Here is a 25787-nt window from a genome sequence, read left to right on the forward strand (position 1 = left end):
CCCTGCTTGTGCTCTTACAAATAAATAAAATCTTCAAAAAAATTTTTTAAATTTTAAAAAGTATCAAATATGAACTAAGGTACTCAGTGCATTAATGAAGACGTAACACAACAGAGGGACAGGAATAGATATGTCATACTAATAAGATCAACAATGAACACTCTTTATGGTTCTAACAGTATTGTTCAGGGATATTTATAGGAAGATTTTCAATTGCGGACTTTAAAGACAAAGTCTGTAATGAAATGCTGAATAAAGAGTATTCTGATTTTATACCATATAGACATACTTGTGCATAAATATATAGAGGCAGCGCTTACAAATGCAAAAAAAAAATGCATGCTCTAAAATAGTTAATTCTAGAACATAACTGAATTCCAAAATGCAAAGAAATTCTTAGAACCAGATTTTATATATGTGCTCTATGACAATTCGAGTATTAAATTCCTATTAAGTCCTCCCTAGTTCAATATTCATAACAAAAACATTGTAATTCCATGATTAAGGAAAAGAATTTGTTCTCCCACTCTGTTCTGTATAAGCTTATCACCTAAAAGTGTCAGACCATCAACACAAAGGACAGCAATTGCTATCATAAGTGGAAGCCGAACGAAGTCCAGTGCTACAGAAAATGGTCAATGTTGTCAGATCCAAGACAGATTATATCAGAAATAATTTTTAAATTTTTAAAAAAAAATTATTTGAAAGCATGAGCACTAGCGCACAAGCAGCAGGCAGAGGTGAGCAAGGAGCCTGGTGCAGGACTTGATCCCAGGAACGTGAGACCATGATCCAAGCTGAAGGCATATGCCCAACTAGCTGAGCCACCCAGGCACCCTTTAAATTTATTATTATTATTTTTTTTTTTAACAAAAATGGACCCCCTGAGAATTCTTTCTGGTTTTGTAAATTAAAAAAATAATCCCAGCCTACCTTCCAGAGAGGGCCTTCATATCGTTTCAACACTTTGTAGACAACCTATTAAGAATATGTTTTCATAAAAAGATGCCATCCACATATTTCAAGAATTCAAAATCTTTTCTAAAAAGAATCATATGCAAGTAGTCCATTACTACATACCTTATTACCGATAAGAATGTGTTTCATTTCAGCACCCTGAGCAAGGTCAAGGGGTTTCTGATCTGTATAAAATACAAGAAAGAAACCAAGAACTTAATTGTATATAAAACATGCTATTATAGCATATAAGATTCTTTAATTATTCTAATGACCACACCTTTTTCTTCTCCTGCCAAATTACCCACCTGAAGCTGCCATCTCAACTCTTTCTGGCCCTCATTTTGGTAGCTAACCATTCAGCCAGCAAGGAAGATTAACCGCTGAACACTCTGTACAGATTCTGTGATCCTTCAAGCCTTCTTACTTTAAAATCATTGTATTAGTTTCCCATGGCTGCTACACCAAAATACCACAAACTCAGTGACTTCAAACAGTAAGACTGAATTCTTTCATAGTTGGGGAGCTCAGAAGTCCAAAATCTGTTTCGCTGAGGTCAAAAATCAAGGTGTAGACAGGATTTCACCCTTTCTGGAGGCTAGGGGACAATCTATTTCCTTGCCCCTATCTAGTTTTGGGAGGCCATATTTGGCCATTCCAGTTAGGCACCCCTATACTGAAACATTTATACACAACATAGTAACAGGAGAGTGGCCAGCTTTGAAAATACCTGGAGAGAGAGGAGTCCATCAATTAATTATACTATTCTATTTTTTAAGCTTTGATAAATTCCATAATAAAAACATTTTCTAAAAGATCATCATGGCTACGGTGGAAAATGCCTTGTAAATGTGGGCAACAGAAAAGCAGAGAAATAGTTACAAAGCAGTATCAATAGTCTAGGTAAAAGATAATAGTGGTTTGGACTAGAGAGCTAGTCATAGATAAAAATGGAGACCGCAGAAAATATAGAGAGAAGTTTAAGGGTTTCAGATTTTAAAGGTAGATTTAATAGGACTGCTGATGGGCAAAACTTGGACTAATTATATATTACTTCATTAACGGGGAAAAAATTCATAATAGCCATTTTAAGTTTTCTAGCTAGCATATAGGAAGATGTCTTATAAAAAGGTCTGCCAACTGTTATTTTTATTCTATCTACAGGGCACTTTTGAGAAATTATCCCTTTAGGCAAAGAAGAGGAGGACAATGTGATTTCTTTCACAGAATTCTGCCCTAACACCAAAAATAAATTCTGAACCCCTGCCAACTAGCTGAAATTCCAGTACTGAGCCTTCATTTCTAGATTCAATGCCTAAAGTGCCTGGTACAAGTAAGAATTAAATAAAATGCTTTTTGAACTGAATGAAAAAGTCTCCTTACCCAAATGAGCACCATAACCAGTCAATTCAAAATTGTACATCTTTTATCAATCACAACAAAATAAAAACAAGGAACCATCCAATATTTAAATTTTTACATGATACAAATCTGTCCTTTAATGAGTACACTAAATAAAAATGTCAACATTCCTCAAAGGAATTTATACAGAATATAATTTCAATTAACATACCAATGGTATGTTTACTAAGAACCTAAAAGAAATTATTTTAAATGTCATCTGGGAGAATAAACAGGTAAGAATGTCAAAGACAATCTTCAAAAAAGGAAGAGTAAGAGAAACCTTATCAGATCTTTATACATTACAAAAACAATCATTAAAAATGAGATACTTGTGGGGCGCCTGGGTGGCTCAGTGGGTTAAGCCTCTGCCTTCGGCTCAGGTCATGATCTCAGGGTCCTGGGATCGAGCCCCGCGTTGGGCTCTCTGCTCCGCAGGGAGCCCGCTTCCTCCCCTCTCTCTCTGCCTGCCTCTCTGCCTACTTGTGATCTCTCTCTGTCAAATAAATAAATCTTAAAAAAAAAAAAAAATGAGATACTTGCAAAAGAAGAGACAGATGAAGCAATGAAACAGAATAGAAAACAAAAGAGCATAAATCCTTAAAAGGTAGGAGGAAGGCATAAACAATGGAAAAGGAAAGATTTGCTCAATGAAGGGTATAAAGATTAGTGATTAGCAATTTGAGAGTCTCACATCCTAACACACTCTCCTACATAGTGTTACTCAAAACCCTGTAAACAGGGCTGGGCCTCTGGCTACTTTCCTGACTTTACCCCTCTCCCCCCACTTTCCCTCCCCTGGGCAACCTGACAGCTTTCTTCTTTAAATGTGCCAAGTGCTCCCCATCCCAGAGCTTTTACACCTGCGTGCCTGTGGTATTCAATGCTCTTCTGCCAGATATCCTCAGGCCTCACTCCTTAACTCAGCTCTATGCTGCTCATAGAGGCCTTCCCTTACAGGCTTTCCAAGCTAACAGCCCCGCCCCCCCCCCATGTCATCACTCTCTATCCCTTTCAACCTGTTTTATTTTTCTGCACCTCACTGCCTGACGGTATATGTGTATTTACATTTGGTCTGGCTCCTCCCTCTAGGACATAAGCTCTGAGAGTGTAGGGGCTGTCGGGTTTTGTTCACTGTTGGATCCCCAGCACCTGCAATGGTTCTTGGCACATAGTAGAGGCTCAGCATTTGCTTAATGAATGAATACGATTACAGATAAGCTAGGAGAAAACAATCAAATATTTACCAAATCTCGACTTAAGTCTAGAAGTGTTCAAAGAAATCAAAGAAGAGGATCAACAAATTTGAATAAAAATCTAAAACACTTTTTTAAAAAAAGAAAGAAAAGACTGGGAAAATGTAGTCTTAGAAAAACAGATAATCATTGTCCATATCATTGGAGTTTTGGTTGGTAAATTATATCCATATGAAATACTATCCAGATGATGAACCAGGAAGACTAGGCTTCTGGAGACAATATGGAAAAATTGTTGATACTTGATAAAAATGAGTTTAATATGTCAACTCTATTTACAAGCGGTAAAACAGAAGGAGTAGACGCTTTCTGAGGCATTTGCCAACCCTCACTCTTTCACTACTGTCTGAGCACTGCTCTTTCCACACCCCCTGGGGGAGACACAGCAGCCATGTTTGCACCATAAGGCCCTGCCCCAGAGTTCCCTGTGACTGTATCAGAGGCAGGTCCCGAACACAGTGGGTGCCACTGGATTATATACCACTGAAATTTAAAACTGAGGTTAGGAGATCCTGGTCTACTGAATGAAGTTCAGAGCAGTCATCTTCCATCACTTATACTGGAAAACTGATCTGCTAAGAGACAGAAATGAGAGACTAAGCAGTGACAGAAGGATACACATACAGTGAGTGGCAGCCTTCTTGATTCCTAACAGCTCCTGGTTCCTGATTCCATCCCTTCTGATGCCTGCTTTGTAATATTATGAGATACCTATGTACTCTGACATTAATAATGTATGACCTTCCATTTGCCAATACTCTTGAGTTTAAACTAAAAAAATAAATAAATAATTTTTTAAAGATTTTATTTATTTGACAGACAGATCACAAGTAGTCAGAGAGGCAGACAGAGAGAGAGAAGGAAGTAGGCTCCCTGCTGAGCAGAGAGCCCAATGCGGGGCTGGATCCTAGGACCCTGGGATCACGACCCGAAGGTTAGAGGCTTTAACCCACTGAGCCACCCAGACGCCCCTAAAAAAAATTTAAACTGTTTTTTTTTTTTCAAAGTAGGTTTCATACCCAGTGTGGAGCCCACTGCAGGGATTGAACTCATGATCCTCAGATCAGACCTAAGCTGAGATCAAGAGTTGGATGCCCAACTGGCTGAGCCGTCCACTATTTTAAACTTTTAAAAAAAATTTGGTCTACCAGAGAATACTAAGTAACAAATAAAAGCTAAATCTTTTTTTTTTTTTTTTTTTTTTTTTTAATTAAAGATTTTTTTTTATTTATTTATTTGACAGAGAGAGAGATCACAAGTAGGCAGAGAGGCAGGCAGAGAGAGAGGAGGAAGCAGGCTCCCCGCGGAGCAGAGAGCCCGATGCGGGGCTCGATCCCAGGACCCTGAGATCATGACCTGAGCCGAAGGCAGCGGCTTAATCCACTGAGCCACCCAGGCGCCCCAAAAGCTAAATCTTTATGGATATTTGCGTCATAGCTGATTCTGCTTGTGGGTGCCTTCATTTTCCTCATTTTGAACATAAGCATTAGTTTTGCAATTAAAAAAAATACTCTAAAATAGGTATGAAAATGAGAAAGTTATACAATATGCCAAAGAAACAGACTGTATTTTAATAATTTGTGTTTTTTTCTATAATGCAGACATTAGGACTTTAAAAAGCATTTCCTCAGAATGTGCCATCTTGACTTTTATCAAGAACACTTTAATAAGAATGTTCAACTTTGCCATCAAAAGAAATGAAATCTTGCCATTTGCGACGACGTGGATGGAACTAGAGCGTATCATGCTTAGTGAAATAAGTCAATCGGAGAAAGACAACTATCATATGATCTCCCTGATATGAGGACATGGAGAAGAAACATGGGGGGGTAGGGGGATAGGAGAAGAATAAATGAAACAAGATGGGATTGGGAGGGAGACAAACCATAAATGACTCTTAATCTCACAAAACAAACTGGGGGTTGCTGGGGGGAGGTGGGATTGGGAGAGGGGGAGCGGGCTATGGACATTGGGGAGGGGAGGCGAACCATAAGAGACTATGGACTCTGAAAAACAACCTGAGGGTTTTGAAGGGTCAGGGGTGGGAGGTTGGGGGAACAGGTGGTGGGTAATGGGGAGGGCACGTTTTGCATGGAGCACTGGGTGTTGTGCAAAAAGAATGAATACTGTTACGCTGAAAAAATAAATAAAATGGAAAAAAAAAATAAAAAAAAAATAAAATGTTAAAAAAAAAAAAAAGAATGTTCAACTTTGATTACTAAATAAACTATAGGGCAAATTTATGTTTAAACACCAAGAGTCAAATTTTTGATGTTTATAGGGACATTTCTTTAGTTTAGACTGATATTCACATGGGACTATTAATTCTTGTTACATTAGAATGCTTTTGGAATCTAAATTTTGAAGGAAGACCATTATAAACCACCACCTAGAAAAACTATTCAAGTCTTTGGGAAATTGGTAAAGACACTAGGAATCATACTGTTAAGATAAATTTTAGGTTTCTGACTCTTCTATAGCACTTTCAAGATTCCTTTGCTTAATTCCCAGTTAGGAAAATAACTTTAGTTCTTAACTAGTAATTAGTAGATAGAATTTAAATTATGTAACATAGTTGTTCCCGTTGCTCTGTAGTCCATACAGCCTGCTAGGAAAGTCCTTTCCAGGTACCTGTACCCACCTTCCATTACATTTACAAGTTTACCCTTCAAAAAAAGTCTCTGGAAAGACCATAAATACATGAAGGTTAGACAACATGCTACTAAATAATGGATGGGTCAACCAGGAAATCAAAGAAGGAATTAAAAAATACATGAAAATGAAAATACAATAGTCCAAAACCTTTGGGATGTGGCAAAAGTGGTACTAAAAGGGAGGTATATAGCAATACAGGTCTACCTCAAGAAGTAATAATCACACAACCTAGCCTTATACACTTAAAGGAGCTAGAAAAAGAACAACAAAGCCTAAAACCAGCAGAAAGAAGGAAATAATAAAGATTAGAGCAGAAATAAATGATATAGAAATGAAAATCTCTCTCTATATATATATGTATATATATGTGTCTGTGTGTGTATACATATACACACACATATATATAAAATACATATATATATAATACAAATACAAATAATACAAATATAATACACACACACACACACACACATATATATAAACAAAAGCTGGCTCTTCAAAAAAATAAGATAAACCTCCAGCCAGATTTACCAAAAAGAACCAAAATAAATAAAATTACAAATGAGAGAAGAGAAATAATAAACATACAGAAATACAATTATAAGATTATGAAAAACTATATGCCAACAAATTAGACAACTGAGAAGAAATGGATAAATTCTTAAAAACATATCAACTACCAAAACTGAAACAGTAAGAAATAGAAAACTTGAACAGACTGGTAACCAGCAAAGAAACTGAATCAGTAATCAAAAATCTCCCAAAAAACCAAAAAAGTTCAGGACCAGATGGCTTCACGGGAGAATTTTACCAAACCTTTAAAGAAGAGTTACTATCATTCTTTTCAAATTACTAAAACATAGAAAAGGAAGGAAAATTTCCAAATTCATTCTATGAGGCCAGTGTTACCCTGATACACAACCCCATAAAAACATCACTAGAAGAGAACCCAGGGGCAAATATCCCTGATGAACACAGATATAAAAATGCTCATTAAAATACTAGCAAACTGAAGCTGGTGCAACCACTCTGGAAAACAGTATGGAGGTTCCTCAAAAGTTGAAAATAGAGCTACCCTACAACCCAGCGATTGCACTACTGGGTATTTGCCCTAAAGATACAAACGTAGTGATCCGAAGGGGCACGTGCACCCGAATGTTTATAGCAGCAATGTCCACAATAGCCAAACTATGGAAAGAACCTAGATGTCCATTAACAGATGAATGGATAAAGAAGATGTGGTGTGTATACACACACACACACACACACACACACACACACACACACAATGGAATACTATGCAGCCATCAAAGGAATGAAATCTTGCCATTTGTGACGATGTGGATGGAACTAGAGGGTATTATGCTTAGCAAAATAAGTCAATCAGAGAAAGACAACTATCATATGATCTCCCTGATATGAGGAAGTGGAGATGCAACGTGGGAAGTTTGGGGGGTAGGAAAAGAATAAATGAAACAAGATGGGATCAGGAGGGAGACAAACCATAAAAGACTCTTAATGTCACAAAACAAACTGAGGGTTGCTGGGGGAGGCGGGTAGGGAGAGGGTGGTGGGGTTATGGACATTGGGGAGGGTATGTACTATGGTGAGTGCTGTGAAGTGTGTAAACCTGGAGATTCACAGACCTGCACCCCTGGGACAAATACATTATATGTTTCTAAGAAATTTAAAAAAATACTAGCAAACTGAATCCTACAAAACATTAAAAAAATCATTCATCATGATCAAGTGAATTTACTCCTGGGTTGCAAGGGTAGTTCAATAATTGCAAAAGCAACATGATACATGACATTAATAATACAAATCCACTCATGGATTTGACAAAATACAACATCCATTCATGATAAAAATTCTCAGCAAAGTAGGTTTAAAGCGAACATACCTCGAGATAAGAAAGGCTATAGATGAAAAACCCACAGCTAATATCATCCTAAATGGGGAAATGCTGAGAGCTTTTCTTGAAGGTAAGGAACAAGAGAGGGATTTCCACTCTCAGCACTTACTTAGATAGTCCTGGAAGTCCTAGCCGCAGCAATCAGACAACAAAAACAAATAAGAGGCATCCAAATTGCGAAGAAGTCAAACTTTTCACTGTTTGCTGATGATATTATATGTAGAAAACCTTAAATACTCTACTAAAAAAACTGCTAGAACTGATAAATGCAGTAAATTTGTAGGGCATAAAATCAACATACAGAAATCTGTTACATTTCTATACACCAATAATGAAGCAGTAGAAAGAGAAATTAAAGAATCACTCCCACTTACAATTGCACCAAAAGCAGTAAGGTATCTAGGAATAAACCCGGTGAAAGACCTGTACTCTGAAAGTTACATAACACTGATGAAAGAAACTGAAGATGACACTAAGAAACAGACATTCCATGCTCATGGATTGGAAGAATATTGTTATAATGTTATATTACCCAAAGAAATCTACACATTTAATGCATTCCCTGTCAAAATACCAACAACATTTTTCACAGAACTGGAACAAACAGTCTTAAAACCTGTATGGACCCACAAAAGACCCTGAATAGCCAAAGCAATATGGAAAAATAAAAGGCGAGAGGCACAATTCCAGACTTCAAGTTACAAAGATGTAGTAACCAAAACAGTATGGTACTGGCACAAAACCAGATACGTATCAAGAGAACAGAATAGAAAACCCAGAAATGAACGCACAATTATATGGTCAATGAATCTTCCACAAAGCAGGAAAGGATATACAATGAGAAAAAGAATGTCTCTTCAACAAATGGTATTGGGAAAACTGGACAGCAACATGCAAAAGAATGAAAAGGGACCACTTCCTTACACCATACGCAAAAACACACTCAAAATGGTTTAATGTGGACTTAAATGTGAGACCTGAGGGGCGCTTGGGTGGCTCAGTGGGTTAGGCCTCTGCCTTCAGCTCAGGTCATGATCTCAGGGTCCTGGGATGGAGCCCCACATCAGGCTCTCTGCTCAGCAGGGAGCCTGCTTCCCCCACTCTCTCTCTGCCTGCCTCTCTGACTACTTGTGATCTCTGTCAAATAAATAAATGAATAAAATCTTTAAAAAAAAAAAAATGAGGCCTGAAACCATAAAAATTCTAGGAGAGCACAGGCAGTAACTTCTTTGACATCAGCCATAGCAACTTATTTCTAGTTATGTGTCCTGAGGCAAGGGAAACAAAAGCAAAATAAACTACTGGGACTACACCAAAATAAAAAGGTGAACAGTGAAGGTGACAATCAAGAAAACTAAACCTACAGAATGGAAGAAGGTCTTTGCAAACACTGTATCTGATAAAGGGTCAATATCCAAAATATCTAAAATATATAAAGAACTTATAAAACATTCAAAAAATGAATAATCCTTTCCCCACTAATTGCCTTGACACCTTCATCAAAAATCAAATTCTCCCGGGGCGCCTGGGTGGCTCAGTGGGTTAAAGCCTCTGCCTTCGGCTCAGGTCATGATCCCAGGGTCCTGGGATCGAGCCCCACATAGGGCTCTCTGCTCCGCAGGGAGCCTGCTTCCTCCTCTCTCTCCGCCTGCCTCTCTGCCTAGTTGTAATTTCTGTCAAATAAATAAAAAAAAATAATAAAAAAAATCAAATTCTCCCTACATACAGGTTGTTGTCTCGACTCGCTCCTGTTCTATAAGTCTATATATCTATCTTTATACCGTACCACACAGTCTTGAAATTAGGTTATGTGATGGTGTGTGTCAACTTAAACAGGCTAAAAAGATGCCCCGAAAGCTGATAAAACATTATTTTTGGGTGTGTCTGTGAGGGGGTTTCTGAATGAGATTAACTTCTGAACCAGTGAACTGAGTGAATAAGGTCTGCCTTCTCCATTGTGAGTGGGCATCATCCAATCTATTGAGAGGCTCAGAAGAGGGGAAGAATGAATTCTGTCATTTCATGAGCTGAGACACCCTTCTCTTTCTGCCCTCTGACATAGGAGTTCCTGATTCTCCAGCCTTTGGACTTGAGGACTTGCACCAGTGGACTTCCTGGTCTCCAGCTTGCAGACAGCATACTGTGTCCGATCTCAGCCTCCATAATCATAAATAAATATATATATACACACACACACACACACACACACATCCTACATACCTCACATGTGTATTTACATGGATAGCTCATTGTCCCAGCATTAATTTACTCAGTTCTTCCCTCACCCACTTTTCATGCCATCTTTGTCATCTATCAAGTTCCTATATGTACAGATAGTACAGACTATCTCGTCTGTTCATCTTCATCTACCCTTCATCTACCGTGAACTAATACCAAGAACTCAAGATAATTGATCTTATCCACCCCATTGCTAACTCCATATGTTGACAATTCCCAAATTTATATCTCCACCCAGAGATCTCACCTAAGCACAAACTTCTACTTTTGACACCTCACTTGGATTATAAGACAGTATTTCAAATTTTAAACACCTTACAAACCAAACTCCTAATTCTCAGCCATTGCTAGCCTACACTTCCCTGCAGTCTTACCCTATTCTATAACTGGAAATTCCCTTTTTCCAGATCCTTGACTGAAAGACTATAAAGTCACCCTCAATTCCTGTCTTTTTCTCATACCTCACATATTCAAGCCATCAGAAAATCTTGACCTCTGCCTTCATTGTTTATACACACACACACACACACATACACACACACACACACTTAAAACATTTGTATGACCACTATCCTGATCCAAGCCAATATCCTCTCTCACCTGATTATTCCAGTAGCTTAATTGCCTCCCTTTTCCCTCCTTGTCTTCCTAGGATTTATTCTCACAACAATCAGTGACCATTTTTTAGAACCTAAATCTGGTCACATCACTGCTGGATTCTAAAATGTGGGAGGGCCCATGTAGTCCCAGCTCACAAAGAGTAAGAGCCACGATTCTCACAATAACCCACAAGGCCTTTCAGCATCCAGTCCCCACTGCCTCCTTCAACCACTCTCCTCTCCCTCTACTCTGGACAAACTGGTCTCCTTGCTTTTCATGTCACACATCACATACACTCCCCACATCTGCTGCCTAGGACCACCCTCATTGCCCACATACTGACACTGCTTCAAGTCTTAATTATCATTCTCACAGAGCTTTTCCTGCCACCTTTCACAAAGTAGCAACCCTCTATACACCCAACACACTCCCAATTCCCCCTCCCTTGCCTTTTTCCCTTCTCCTAGGCACTGATCTCATCTGACATAATGTTTGCTTTTTATTGGCTGTCTTCTGTTAGAATGTAAGCTCCCTGAAAACAGGGATTTGTTTTTATATTGTTCTGATTTGTTTTTTCACTGCTCTAGATCCCTAGTCCCTGGAATAGTATCTAGCACATAAACCCTCAGTAAGTATTTGTTGAGTAAATGAATGTTTTACTTCCAATAGGTTCAGAATTAGTCTTTTTATCCAGAAGGACAACACCCTCTGCCCCCACCCCCGCTCCTCTTCCATTTTAAAATTCACTGCCCTGGACTTTTCTATAGAAATGAGAATCAGATAGTCAAATCTTATGAAAACCCTTTAAGGATTCTGGCTGGGATTGCTTTGAATTAATTTGGAGAGTACTGTTAGCTTTTTGATGTTGAGTTTCTTCCCCACCAAAACATCACAGGCTTCTCCATTTTTAGGTCTTTTATGTCCTTCAACTGGAACATGTTTCTCTTTTTGCTGTTACCAAAGCATTGCATTTTTTAAAGTTACATTTTCTAACCGTCACAATTAAATCATCAAGCTCTTTTTCTATTGTGTTAATCTTCCTTAACTTTAAAAACATGCTTAAATCTCTGCCTAAAAAATCTTCCTCTTGGCCATGAAGCCATTCCTTCTGTTCTTAAATATTGTAAAGTGGATGAGCAGTGCTACCTTAGCTTCCTCATTGCCTAGTCAATCCTTAACCCTTAACCTAGCTGTTGCTCAACTACCCAGTGATACTACTCTTTCAGAAAGGACCTCTGGGCATTCAGTCACTGAATTCCACAGCCTTGTCTAAAAGTTTCTCTTCTTCAGTCTAAGTTGTGCATGACAACAAGTACACTCTACCAATTTACTTCACATTTTAGTGCTTCCTTTGGCTTCCATGGAACGGATATTTCCCTCACATCTCCTGAGTGTTTCCCCTTCTCTATCCCCTGGTTTCTCTTCTTTGATTCCAGGGAGAACCTATATCTATCCTAGAGATACAGGGAAAGTCTTTCTGGGGAAGACAATTTGAGCTAATTCTTAAAGTATGACTAGGGTTTAACAGAGATGAGCATGAAAGGGGCATTTCTGGCAGGAGAGAAGAGCATGCACAGGGTAGGGACAGCACGGTCAACCAGAGACTCTGTTGGGTATGTCTAGATCTGTTTGTGTTCAATAGAGTGGACACTAATCACATGGAGCTAATGAAATGTGGCTAATTCAAACTGAGATGTGCAAAATATACACCAGATTTCAAAGACTTAGTATCAAAAAGGAGATGTAAAATCTCACTATTTTTCACTGATTACATGTTGAAATGGGTTTTGGATATGCTGCTTTAAATAAAATAGGTCATTAAAATTAATTTCATTGGCTTTTTACTTTTTAAATGTGCCTACTAGAAAACTTAAAATTATATATGTGGCTCTCATTATGTATCTGTTGGTTAGTGCCAGTCTATAGCAAAAAGGACAAAGGAAGAGAGAAAAGCAGAAAATTCTATCATTAATTTTCTTATTCCTTTCTACTCCCATTGAGGTCAATAAAAGTTCAGGCCCTAATTACCTCTCACCTAAGACCACTTTAAAGGTCCTACTGACCCTTCCCTATAGTCTTGATTCTGTCACAACCAATCCTGGATACTACACATTAGTAGATAACCACATTAATCTTTTCAAAGTAACTCATCTCTCCACTGCTCACCTATTTCTTTATTCTGGTCCCCTGAACTTCCAAATTAAGGGGTAAAATGATCTGGCATCTTAAGGCTCTTCACTATGCAAACCTAATCTGCATTTGTAAGATGACCCCGTACTGCTCCCCTTTACATGTGTCGACGTACCAAAATGAGATGCCACCTAAATATGAATTTTTATCTTTATGCCTTCGTCATAATCTTCTCTCTGTTTAGAATACCCTTGCCAAAATTTAATGATATTCTGTTCATGTTTAAAAAGAAAAAAATATGAGTGGGCTCTTCTGTTAGAGATACAGGTATTTAGGGAAGGCTTTAAAAAAAAAAAATCCTTGGTGCCTGGGTGACTCAGTGGGTTAAAAAAAAAGTCCTACAAGGACTTCAGTCTATATTAAATACCTACTCCTTCGTGAAGCCATTTCTAATTACTTAAGCCTTCAACAAACATGCAACATGTAGGTGTCCTGTGCTATACATTACTCTAGATCCCAGGTAAACCAGACAGTAAGGCATTAGCTCTGCCTTTAGGAATCCAGTCTCATGGGATGTGGCTCTGTAACTCAACAATGACCATGGAGTAGAATTTTGGCAATGATGGAGGTGAATAGAAGGTCCTGGTGGACCAATGCCAAGTCAAGTCCTAATCCAGGTTTGGTGGAAGGCAGAGGGAAGCATCCTTAAAAGTGAATGCCCCTAATGCAATATTCCCTCTTTGAATACCCAAGACACCTTTTGTAGCTTCTCTTGTGGTTATATGATCTCATCTCTGATACTGTCATGCATGTAGAATTGAAACTCATTCCCTGTACATTCCATACTTTCAGATGCATCTATTGCTAAAATTTGTAATCTCAAAATCAATACTCACGCAATTTTCTCATCATTCACAGGCAAGTCCCAAGTGGTGAAAAATTTGAGTGTCCTCATGTCCCCAGTTGAGGTAGAACAAGGTGGCATTCTGCCTTGTTTCAGCATTCATGCAATAAACAAATGTCCCTATCACAGTCTACCTAGTATTGCCAAGTTTTCAATATTTGTACTTTTTGTTGGTGGTTTCACTATTGAAACTGGCCACCAAACACAGCACTGAATTGTTAGCTAATGTTCATAAAAGCAAGAGAGCTATGATGTGCTGCATGGAGAATATGTATTAGACGAGCTATATGTATTATATATTAGACGAAAATATGTATTAGACATGGTATTAGACGAGCTCTGCTCAGGCATGAGTGATAGTGCTGTTGGCATAAGCTCTATGTTCCTGAATTAACAACATATATTAAATAAGCTGTTTTAAAACAGAAATACACACAAAATAAAGTTATATATTAATCAGTATAAAATTGTTGTGACCAGAGGCTTTCAAGAACCTAACTCTGTACCCCCCCACCATGAGCAATGGCTCAGTATTAATTCTCTGTTCACAACAACTTGGCAGAACATAACAATCTTAAATAATGAGAATCAACTATATTCTCTTTCCCTCGAGAGGGGGGATATCTATTTTAATCATTACTGCCTCCTATGGAATAGGTATTATTAAACAGTTAACTCTTAAACTAGGAAGGAAATTAGTAAGTTCATTTATTTCATTTGTGTGAATGCCTTGAGTTCACAATTAAGTAGGGGCCACAGAGTTTAACAAAGGCTGGATATTAAAAAAAAAGCAATTTTATATGGCACTGACTTATTTTTATAGCTTCCAAATGACCAACAATGGCTTTTACTGACATGCTTACCATTTTTGTTCTTCAGATTTGGGTCTGCTCCACTTTTCAGAAGCTTTAAGGCACACTGCTTATGAGCTCGGTAAGCTGCACAATGCAAGGGTGTATTTCCTAACTGATCCGAACAATTAACATCAGGAGGATTAGGCCTGTTAAGCTAATGAATGAAAAAAAAATGCAACGTAGAATTACATTATCAAAGATGGACTTTCTCCCATAAAAACACATTAAGGTGTAACTGCATGTTCAGGGGGACCCTCAAACTATAGAAGCTGATGAACACCAAAGCTCTAGGAAGCTAGATGATCGGGGGTGGGGGGAGGTGGGGGCTGCTTGCTCACTGAACCAGCAAATCCATGTCACTCCCCATGTTTGTCCTCGAGGTGCCAGGAAATCTCAGTCCCCACATTCCCATGACCACAGACACCACGCACTACACCAATACCACCCCACCCACACCTGGACATTAAGATTTCACTAAGATTTGCTCCCTTCTACCAGTCTTGTGATTCACACTGGGGACAGCAAAAATACAAAGAAGTCTCCCATAGGCAGCCATTCAGAAGAGTCAAAATCATAAATGTTAAATGTGTAAATGTTAAAAGTTCTACGGAATTTGTTGTTCCCAACTGACTGCTTTAAAAACTCTTTATATAGTCTTCATTTCAGAAAGCTTAAAAAAAATGTTTGAGGAACTTCACTTGGAAACTAAAGAGGCCTTTTCAAATGAGCTGAAATAACTTTAAAGCAAATGGAAATGCTTCAGTCTTGAATTTAGAATTTGGTTTCACGTTTAATGAGACTATGTGGGAAGTGGAAACTGGAAAGTAGGTCTCCAAAAGGAAAAAAAAATGGATAAAGTTTTCAGTCTGTTCTAACGTGATATAAATATTCCCAAATATTGTGTCTTCTTTGTATGTTACTTTCTATAAGTGTAGCATACCTTTCAGAAATTATTGCTTATCAAAATTAGAGAAACTTGTTCCTTTATTGGATCTTATGATATTCTTTCAATTTTAAATTGGCTTTCTGGAAAAACAATTATACCAACATTAAGTATTTGCCTTGAAAAGTCAGTTTCTTAATCCATCAGGTTTTCAGTAAGGGGTGGGGATGTAAGTAAATTCAGAGAAAAATATAATAATCATTACAATATATCCTGCTTAAATGATAATTATGCCAAGTGTTTTTAGATTCTTAAGGATTTTTGTACCATTTTTATAATCTCCAGTAGTTTGGTCCCACAATTTGACTAAATTATGAAGTTAACATTAAGTTAAAATTTTCCTGAAGAGTAAAGAATACACGTCGTTATTGCTGTTTTACCAGAGCTGTGAGTTCTGCTGTTCTGCCTTCCCTCGCTGCTGCCAGAAGTTCTTCTTCAAGCTTTCTTTGTTGAGTCCTTTCTACAGCTGCAAAAGGAAAGGACATGTTATGTTACTCTACTTCTAGTTAGATTTCCATAGCAAATCATTGCAAAAATGTATGAGTAAAGTGATCTCGTGGGGAAAAAGTCACAATGTTTTGAATTATAATTCAAATGTAGTTCAAGACTTTATTGTTATTCTCATTGCCTTACATTTCAGATAACAGTTCAACTTCTTTCAGGTTCAGATGAACTTGTGTTTTCAGTTCAGAGGTCTTTAAGTATCTTACTACAATACCCATCACAAATAATTATGACTTACTTTTGCATGCTGAAATACTATTACATATCTGCCTTGGAAAGGTAGATAAATTGGGAGTAGCATTCATACCTTCCAGAACCTTAGAATCTGTGAAAAGTAACAATAAGAAATAGCACTGGTAGGAAGACGTACAAACCATATAAATAGGCAGATTTATATATACTTATATACTTCCACATAAGATTTTTTTAATACAAAATTTTAACAAATTTTATAGAATTTACTATATGCCGAGTGCTATTCATAGCACTTTAAAAATAACTTCCAGTTATAAAATAAGTCACAGAGATGAAAAAATATAGCATACAGAATGGAGTCATTATTGTAATAACTTTACATGGTGACAGATAACTATACTTATCATGGTGAGCACTATGTAACATATAAAATTGTCAAATCACTATGTTGTACACCTGAAACTAATATAACATTGTAGGTCAACTATACTTCAAAAATAAATTTGGAAAAATACATTAACTCACTAAATCCTCATAACTATGCTATGAAGTAAGTGTTACTATTATCCTGATTGTACAGATGAAGAAACTGAGGCACTAAGTATTTAAGAAATTAAGCCAAGGTCACACAGCTGGAAATAGAGGAGCTGGGATGTGAACTTGTGCAGGCTGGTTCCAGAGACCATGTGCTTACTACTACTCTTAAACCTGCTTCTTAAATCACACTTGCAGGGAAAGAGAACAATAGGCCATCTGATTTCAGAGACTGGAATATGCAATAAGGCCTCTTTTTGCTAGATTTTAATTCTGTTCTGGCTTATAAAAAAGAAGCAATTTCACAGAAAGCCTCAGGAATCTCATTTCAAACATGTGCACAAAATCCTGTGCAAAAGGTTTCTCAGGTCTTCCTGGCCGAAGTCAGGTCATGGACAAAAAAGGAGGTTGGGGAGTCAAGAGACTGGGGAAACACTATGAATACTATCTTGAATACAGCAATAGCTGGAATTAGTTTAAAGAAATGACTAATGGGGTGCCTGGGTGGCTCAGTGGTTTAAGCCGCTGCCTTCGGCTCAGGTCATGATCTCAGGGTCCTGGGATCGAGTCCCACGTCGGGCTCTCTGCACTGAAGGGAGCCTGCTTCCCTCTCACTCTCTCTGCCTGCCTCTCTGCCTACTTGTGATCTCTCTCTGTCAAAATTAATAAATAAAATCTTTAAAAAAAAAAAAAGAAAAAAAAGAAATGACTAATGTTCCTATCGTACCATTATCTTCTATTCTCATGTATTTACTTCCACACCCAGACTCCCTCCCCATCTCAGCAGAAGGCACCCAAGTCTCTGCATAGCCTCTCAGTGGCTTCCGCTTTTGCTGGGATTTACACTCCTCAATGTTTCCTCTCACTGGTGTTCTAACTATTGGACTGTGAGCTCTGAGAACAGCCACATCCTTATTCCTGCTGTACATGCCTCTACTATTTCATGTACTACTCAAGAGCTGTCATTTATCCCTCAGTGACTCCTGCAGTCAGGTACTCTTCTTACTTGTCTGTGTATCCTAGGCATTTACGCCCATGTCTGGCTCAATGCATATTTGGCCAATAAATATTTGCTGAATAATCAAATAAGTGCTTAATCATGTTGGTTCTAGACTTTAGGGAAGGGAGGTGAAAGGAACCCTAAAATTTCTTTCTACATTGCCTAGGTCCATAACTGAAGGAAAATGGGGATTTGGAGTTGAAAACCTTGCATATGTTCTTGTCCTGTGCTCATTAAGGACACAGAAAGATTATTGATCCAGCCAATGAAAAGGAAAAATTCCACTTGGGGAAATGAGGCTTCTAGAGTGCAGGTAACATTGTTTCTTCATGTGCTGTTTACATTGATGTGTTCTGTGTGTGAAACCAATGAGCTGTACATTACTAACATATACTTTTATACATTTATTTTATACCTATGTGTTTTTAAAGGAAATATTCCAAAGTGTTACTTGTCCTATAAATTTTAATTTTAATAGGACGATAAACTGTTTTACTTTTGAATCCGCATCCAGAGTTAATAAGGATGCAGAGATCATGAAGTGTAACTCCATCCTAACAACACATTTATATACAGATGCACAGGGTAAGTGATATGGTAATACATTTGAAATGCAGAAAGAACCTGGCAAATGTACTTCACTGATAAAAGAAAATCACCATTTTGCAATCTCCATAGTAATAAATGGTTCAAGGCAAAAATTATTAATGCTAAAAATCACTGATTAAGAGATTATTTGGTGGGGCACCTGGGTGGCTCAGTGGGTTAAAGCCTCTGCCTTCAGCTCAGGTCATGATCCCAGAGTCCTGGGATGGGGCCCCGCATTAGGTTCTCTGCTCGGCGGGGAGCCTGCTTCCGCCTCCTCTCTCTCTGCCTGCCTCTGTGCCTGCTTGTGATCTCTGTCAAATATATAAATAAATTTTTCTTAAAAAAAGGTCAAGATTATAAGGACAAAGGCTAAGGAATTATTCCAGATAAAGGAGACTAAAGTAATGTGACAACACAATGAGAGATTCTGGATTGGATTCTGGATTGGGGGAAACTTCTACAAAGGACATTATTTGGGCAATTGACAAAAACCTGCATATAAACTATACTATTATAAAAATGTTAAATTAAAAAAAAAGTTAAATTTTCTGAAATTGATCACTATATTGTGATTATGTAGAATATCTTTGTTCTTAAGAGATACATACTGAAATACCTAGAGCTAAGGTATTACTGTCTGTAAATTATTCCCAAATAGTTCTACAAAAAATTAAAAGTAAATAAACATTAAATAATATGTAAAAGGATAAGCCAAATGTAGCAAAATGTTAATGATTGGTAAGTTTAAGTGAAGGACTTGTAAGTGCTCATGGTACTATGCTTGAAACTCTCCTGTAGGTTAGAAATTTCTCAAAATAAAATGAAAGACAAATGGTATGTAGAAAAGGTATTCCTCTCTAGTGCCTGACAAGTAGTCATCTACCCTTATCCAAGTAACTCCAATCACACAAACTCACCACACCTTGAAATGCAACCCAAGCCATTATTATAATACACAGGACCTAAAGATCAACTCCTAGCACTCCATCAAATAGGCCAACCTAGCTCTGTTCTGCCACAGATAAGATTACACTGTAATAGTTCTTCAGATACTGGAGTGTGATTTTGTTATGACATTTCCTGTGTCTAATGCATTACCCCACCTTGTGGTTTCTGTTCTACCTATAGTCTTAGAGGACTGTTAGATGGACTCCCTGAACTCTGACCCACTTAAGGTGGTATGCACAAATTATATCTAGCCAAGATGATCTCATCAGAGTGGAATCAATCAAGTTTCTACTTCCATTTCCCAGGCTAGCACCTTATTAGCTGACAAATCATAATGTCTGTAAGTCAACTAAACCCTTGTCCTTTGTGGATTTGGGTTTTGGGGAGTCAGTATAACATGTCTTTATGATCAACCTCACTATATGTCAACTTGTCAGGCTAAATTAACATTCCACTCTGTCAGGAGAACCTCAGTTTCAGGTTGTCATCTTGTTACAATTAAAACAACAGGACAAGGGCACCTGGCTGGCTCAGTCAGCAGATCATGCGATTCTTCTCAGGGTCGCAAGTTTGAGCCCCATGTTAAGCACAGAGATTACTTTAAAAAATAATAAAATGACAGGACATGGTCAGGAACAGGACCTCATCCCCCCACTTAGATCACAATATAGTAAAGGACAGGGATCACATCCAATATGTGCAATCTCCCCAAAATCACATTCATTTTAAATGAAAGGGTTTTATTTTCTTTTAAAGATTTTATTTATTTATTTGACAGACAGAGATCACAAGTAGGCAGAGGAAGGCAGAGAGAGAGGAAGGGAAGCAGGCTCCCTACCGAGCAGAGAGCCCGATGTGGGGCTCAATCCCAGGACCCTGGGATCATAACCTGAGCCGAAGGCAGAGGCTTTAACCCACTGAGCCACCAGGCACCTCAAAAGGGTTTTATTTTAAAGCCAAGAGTGAGTTAAGACAGTGACCTAAGGATGTCTGACAAGCAGACATCATTTTAATGGGAAAACAAGAGAATATTTTAGTTTTCAAGTACAACTGGAAAGAAGTAAAAAGATATTGGTTTTTACATAGTTAAAATATTAATAATTAAGAAATTAAAAAAAAAGAAAGAAATGCTCTTTATGGGGTGCTTGGGTGGCTCAGTGTAAGCCTCTGCCTTGATCTCGGGTCATGATCTCAGGATCCTGGGATCGAGCCCCACATTGGGCTCTCTGCTCAGCAGGGAGCCTGCTTCTCCCTCTCTCTGCCTGCCTCTCTGCCTACCTGTGATCTCTGTCTGTCAAATAAATAAACAAAATCTTAAAAAAAAAAAGAAAGAAAAAAGAAATAAATGCCCTTTAGATACAAAATTATCTTGCCTTTCTCTGAATTGCAAAGCAAAGAAACACAGGCTATGTCTTTTCTATTATAAAGTAGAAAGTAAGAGATCTTCTCTTCTTTAGCACAGAAATACTACCAAAATTAATTACAGCAAAGCTGTGGCCATTCAGAGGATAGCCTAACCTAGGAGAGTTTCCCAGTGTAAGCATCAAAATATGCTTGTTTAATTCTATCTTAGAGAAACTGCTCTGAGTTACTGCAGACTCATATTTTCTTTAACACAATTTAATATTTGAAGTTCCTAAAAATGATGCTGATCCATCAAGAAATTACTATGGGCGGCTGTACGTCAATGCAGGTGTCAAGATAACAGAGCCGGTCACAACAGTCTTCCCCAGCATCAAACGGCTCTCAATAGCTGTATCTCTCACAGCTTCTCTGTCCTGCACTCCATTATGATGCTTCTGCAGCCCACCAGCCATACTGCTCATATCTCGCATTTTCTACTTTTAATTTTGTTGAAGCTTTGATCATACAACATTATGGCAAGTTTTGAAAATCTGTTTAGTTTTAAAGCTGTGAGAAAACTCAAAATACTTCTGTGTCTAATCAAAGACTCCACATTATCTTTAGGGTATAAGCTCAAGGTAGTCTGTTTTGGCACTCCAGAAGCTATATCCGGTCCTTGCCTATCATTAAAGTAAATGTTGTTTATGTTAAGATCAGTAATATTTACCTTCAAGCATGTTTCTGATTTCTTTGTCATAAGTGACTTCTTTTGCTGTCTGTCCACTCCCATTAACAACAGTAGCATCTGCATTACATTCTAAAAGCAGCATTACCAACTCCTAAAAAAACAGAGAAACTGTTTTTAGCTATTATTAAACTAGGACTTTATAGTATTATAAACTCATATTATATAAGAGTTTATATATGTATCTTATATCTTATATATTATAACTCTTTTCCAAATTACTAATTACTATCAAGCTTCTATAATAGAAACAAGTACCATAGGAATGTGTGATCTAAAGCACATCAGTTATATGCACAGTAGGTGAATACAGTAACCAACCACAGTAAGCTCAGTACAGCCCACCCTTGAACAACACAGGTTTGAAGAGTGCAGGTCCACTTATATGCACATTTTCTAAATAAAAACACTACTGTAAATGTATTTTCTCCTATGATTTTCTTAGTAGCACTGTCTTCTCTCTAGCTTCCTTTGTTGTAAAGATAAAGTATGTAATACATGTAATATACAAAATGTCTGTTAACTATGTTATCAGTAAACAGTAGGCTAGTAGTAAAGTTTGGGGGAGCCAAAGTTCCATGTAAATTTTCAACTGTGTGGGGCTCAGTGACCCCCACCCGTGTTGTTCAAGGGTTGACTGTACTATAATTCAACTAACTGTAGTAACTGATGATTGCCTAAATAATTGCCAACCCAGTTAACACAAACAACTTCTATAACTGATTTTTAAAGTAAATCATCTATTTTACCAAATTGATTCATGTGGTTAAACTAAAGGTAAAGTTACTATAATGATTAAAATTAATAGGAGATAATATATTCGTTTAATGTTATTCCTATGATGCCTGTTGGAAAAAGAATAATTTCCCCAACAGATCTAGATTTTTTTTCAAATCTGATTTAAGATATAGAACATCATCTTCTGATGTGATATAGACTGATAGGATACACCACCTAAAGAACGGTTTGTAATGAAGCAAACGATCTTGTCAAGTAGACATTCGACAACAAAGAAACTGTATCATTCATATTTAATCTAAGCAATTAAATGCTTTTAGAAATCTCAAGCTAATTGGTAACATATGCAAGTCCAGTATCACTGGCATGCAAGTCATTTATACGACTTAACAGGGCGGTAAAAATGCAGAACACAGATTTTCAGGAGATTATTGGAGATCTGATGTTTAATGTTATGGGAACGTATAGCACCCAGGGACAGGATGCGGGTGACACATCTACACAAGGGCAAGATGAAACACAGTGCTATTCTGTCAGGCTGATGATGCACGGATACACAGAAAGGGATATCCTGTGTCATTACATGTTACATTCCCATGAGTTCCATACCTACATTAGGTAAAAAAATTTCCTATGTTTTCTAAAAATTTTTTTGTACTAAGGAACACCTAAATACAATCTAAAAAATAAAGTAGAAAACAAAATGCTCATTGTCCTAGTCACTATATGACCACTATAAACATTTTCATGTATTTCTTTCTAATTACTTTCCTATGCATAAATTTAAGACTTTTTAAGACTTATGTATCCATTTTAGAGAGGAAAAGAGAAAGTGCAAGTGGGAGGCAGGGCAGAGGGGGAGAACCTTCAGGCAGACTCCCTGCTCAGTGTGGAGCCCACTGAAGGGCTCACTCTAACAACCCACTATCTGAGCCAAAACCAAGAGTCCAAAGCTTAATTAAGAATGAGCCACCCAGGCTCCCTGAGGCTTTCTTTAAACATAATTTTATTCATATGACAGTTGGTTATGTTAAACCTCCTTCCACCTAATAACATCACGTATTTTCCAGAGTGTTATATAGTATCTATATAATAGTCTATATAATACAATTCACAGCTGAATGTTATTCTAGAAAATATATTACATTTAAAAACAGAAAAATGGTTAAGTCTAATATTTTAATAAAGTGAATTCTAATAAAATCTTATCATTTGCTCTCATCTGTAGGGTAGCATTTTTGGGAGAAGTGTTTTCATCCTAGTGAAGTAAAACAACACAGAATGATAGAAATTATTTATAAATCATGTATCAGATAAGGGACTTGTATCCAGAATAAAGAACTTTTACAACTCAATAAAAAGCTCAATTTTTAAAAAGGCAAAGATAAAATGAAAAATCAGAAAACAAAACTAAGAAAAACAATTCCATTTACAATGGCATCAAGAGAAATAAAATGTTTAGCAGTAAACTCAACCATGAAGGCAAAAGACTTATACACTGAAACAATAAAACATGGCTGAAGGAAATTGAAAATGGCCTAAGTGGGAAGACATCTATTGCTCACAGACGGTAAGACTTAAGATGTGAGCACTACCCAAAATAACCTATAGGTTCATTGCAATACCTATCAAATCCCCATGATGCTTTTTCCAGAAATAGAAAATCCCATCCTACAATTCATATGGACTCTCAAGGGACCCTGAAGAGCCAAACAGTATTAGGAGAAAAAAGTAAGTTGGAGATCTCACACTACCTGATTTCAAAACTTACCTCAAAGCCAGTAATAAAAACTGTGGTAACGGCATAAAGACAGCCATATAGGCCAATGGAGTATAACAGAGTCTCCAGAAATAAACTCTCACATATATGGTCAAATGATTTTCAACAAGGGTGCCAAGACCATTCTAAAGGGAAAATTTCAACAAATGGTGCTGGGAAAACTGGATATCTATATGTTTAAAAAAAAAAAAATCAGATCTGTACCCTATACCATATACAAAAAAGTAAAATGGACCAAACCCCAAATGTAAGATCTAAAACAATAAAGATCACGGAAGAAAACAGTAGGAAAGCTTCAAGACACTGGATTCTGCAAAGATTTTTTGGCTAGGATACCAAACAAAAGCACAGTCAAAAAAAGAAATACATTGAAAGAAGACTACATCAAAATTTAAAACTTTGTACACAAAAGGGTATATCAAGAGAGTGAAAGGCAATCCAGAGAACAGGAGAAAATATTTACAAGTCATATACCTGATAAATGAATATCCAGAATATGTAAATAACCCCTAAAACTCAACAAAACCCCCCAAACTATCTGAGTAAAAAATGGGCAAAGAATCTGAAAAGGCTACGTACTATATGATTCCACCTATATGACATTCTGGAAAAGGCAAAACTATAGACAGTAAAAACAGATCAGTAGTTGCCAGGGCTGGGTTAGGGAGAACAATGAACAGGCAGAGCAGACGGGCAGTGAAAATACTCTAAGATGCTGTAATGATAGATGCATACTGTTAGACATTTGTCACAACCCAAAGAACATATAAGATTGAACCTAAGGTGAACTATGGACTCTGTGTGTGTGGTTGTGTCATTCCTCAGCTGTGACAAATGGACCATTCTGGTGGGAGATGCTATAATGGGGGAGGCTGTGCACGTGTATGGACAGGGCACATGTAAGAAACCTCTATCTTCTCAATTTTGCTATGAACCTGAAGCTACTCTATAAAAGTCCTCAAAATAAAAAAATGTATATATTTTAAACAGGTAAAGGACTTCAAAACACATTTCTCCAAAGAAAGGCCAAAAAGCACATAAACAGATGCTCAACATTTGCATTACAGAAATGTACATCAAAACCAAATGAGATAATATTTGATAACTATTATAATGTCTAAAATTAAGAAGGGTGACAATCACAAGTGTTGTCGAGGAAGTAGAGAAACTGGAACTTTCATACGCCGCCACTGGGAATGTAAAATGATGCAAACACTTTGGAAAACAGTGACTGTTCTGCAAAATACCAAGCTGAGATGCTGTATGATGCAGCAATTCCACTGCTAGGTATATACCCAAGAGAAATGAGACCTGAACAAAATCTTACACATAAATGTTCAGAGCCGCATTATTCCTAATATTTGAAAATTGGAAACAACCCAAATGTCCACCAACTGATGAGTGGACCAGATGTCCACACAATGGTACATTTGTCAAGAAAAAGGAATGAAGGACTAAGATATGCCATGTCATGGATGAACCTTGAAAATATTACACTAAGTCAAAGAAGCCAGTTACAGAAGACCATATATTGGAGGAGATGTCCAGAATAGGCAAA

The 25787-nt window shown here is 37.4% G+C and overlaps 1 protein-coding gene across 1 annotated transcript in view; it reads right to left on the reverse strand.

Moving 5' to 3' along the window:
- OSBPL1A (oxysterol binding protein like 1A) overlaps window positions 1–25787 on the reverse strand; it is a 231211-nt gene that overhangs the window by 160775 nt on the left and 44649 nt on the right. The window contains exons 5-9 of the mRNA XM_046024703.1: window positions 21694–21805; window positions 16234–16319; window positions 14920–15064; window positions 1081–1142; window positions 934–978 (exon numbers count right to left, since the gene is read on the reverse strand). Of these exons, the coding sequence (XP_045880659.1) occupies window positions 934–978; window positions 1081–1142; window positions 14920–15064; window positions 16234–16319; window positions 21694–21805 (450 nt within the window). The remainder of the gene's footprint in view (window positions 1–933; window positions 979–1080; window positions 1143–14919; window positions 15065–16233; window positions 16320–21693; window positions 21806–25787) is intronic.

The sequence above is a fragment of the Meles meles genome, chromosome 12 (assembly GCF_922984935.1).
Source record: "Meles meles chromosome 12, mMelMel3.1 paternal haplotype, whole genome shotgun sequence".
Taxonomy (NCBI): Eukaryota; Metazoa; Chordata; class Mammalia; order Carnivora; family Mustelidae; genus Meles; species Meles meles.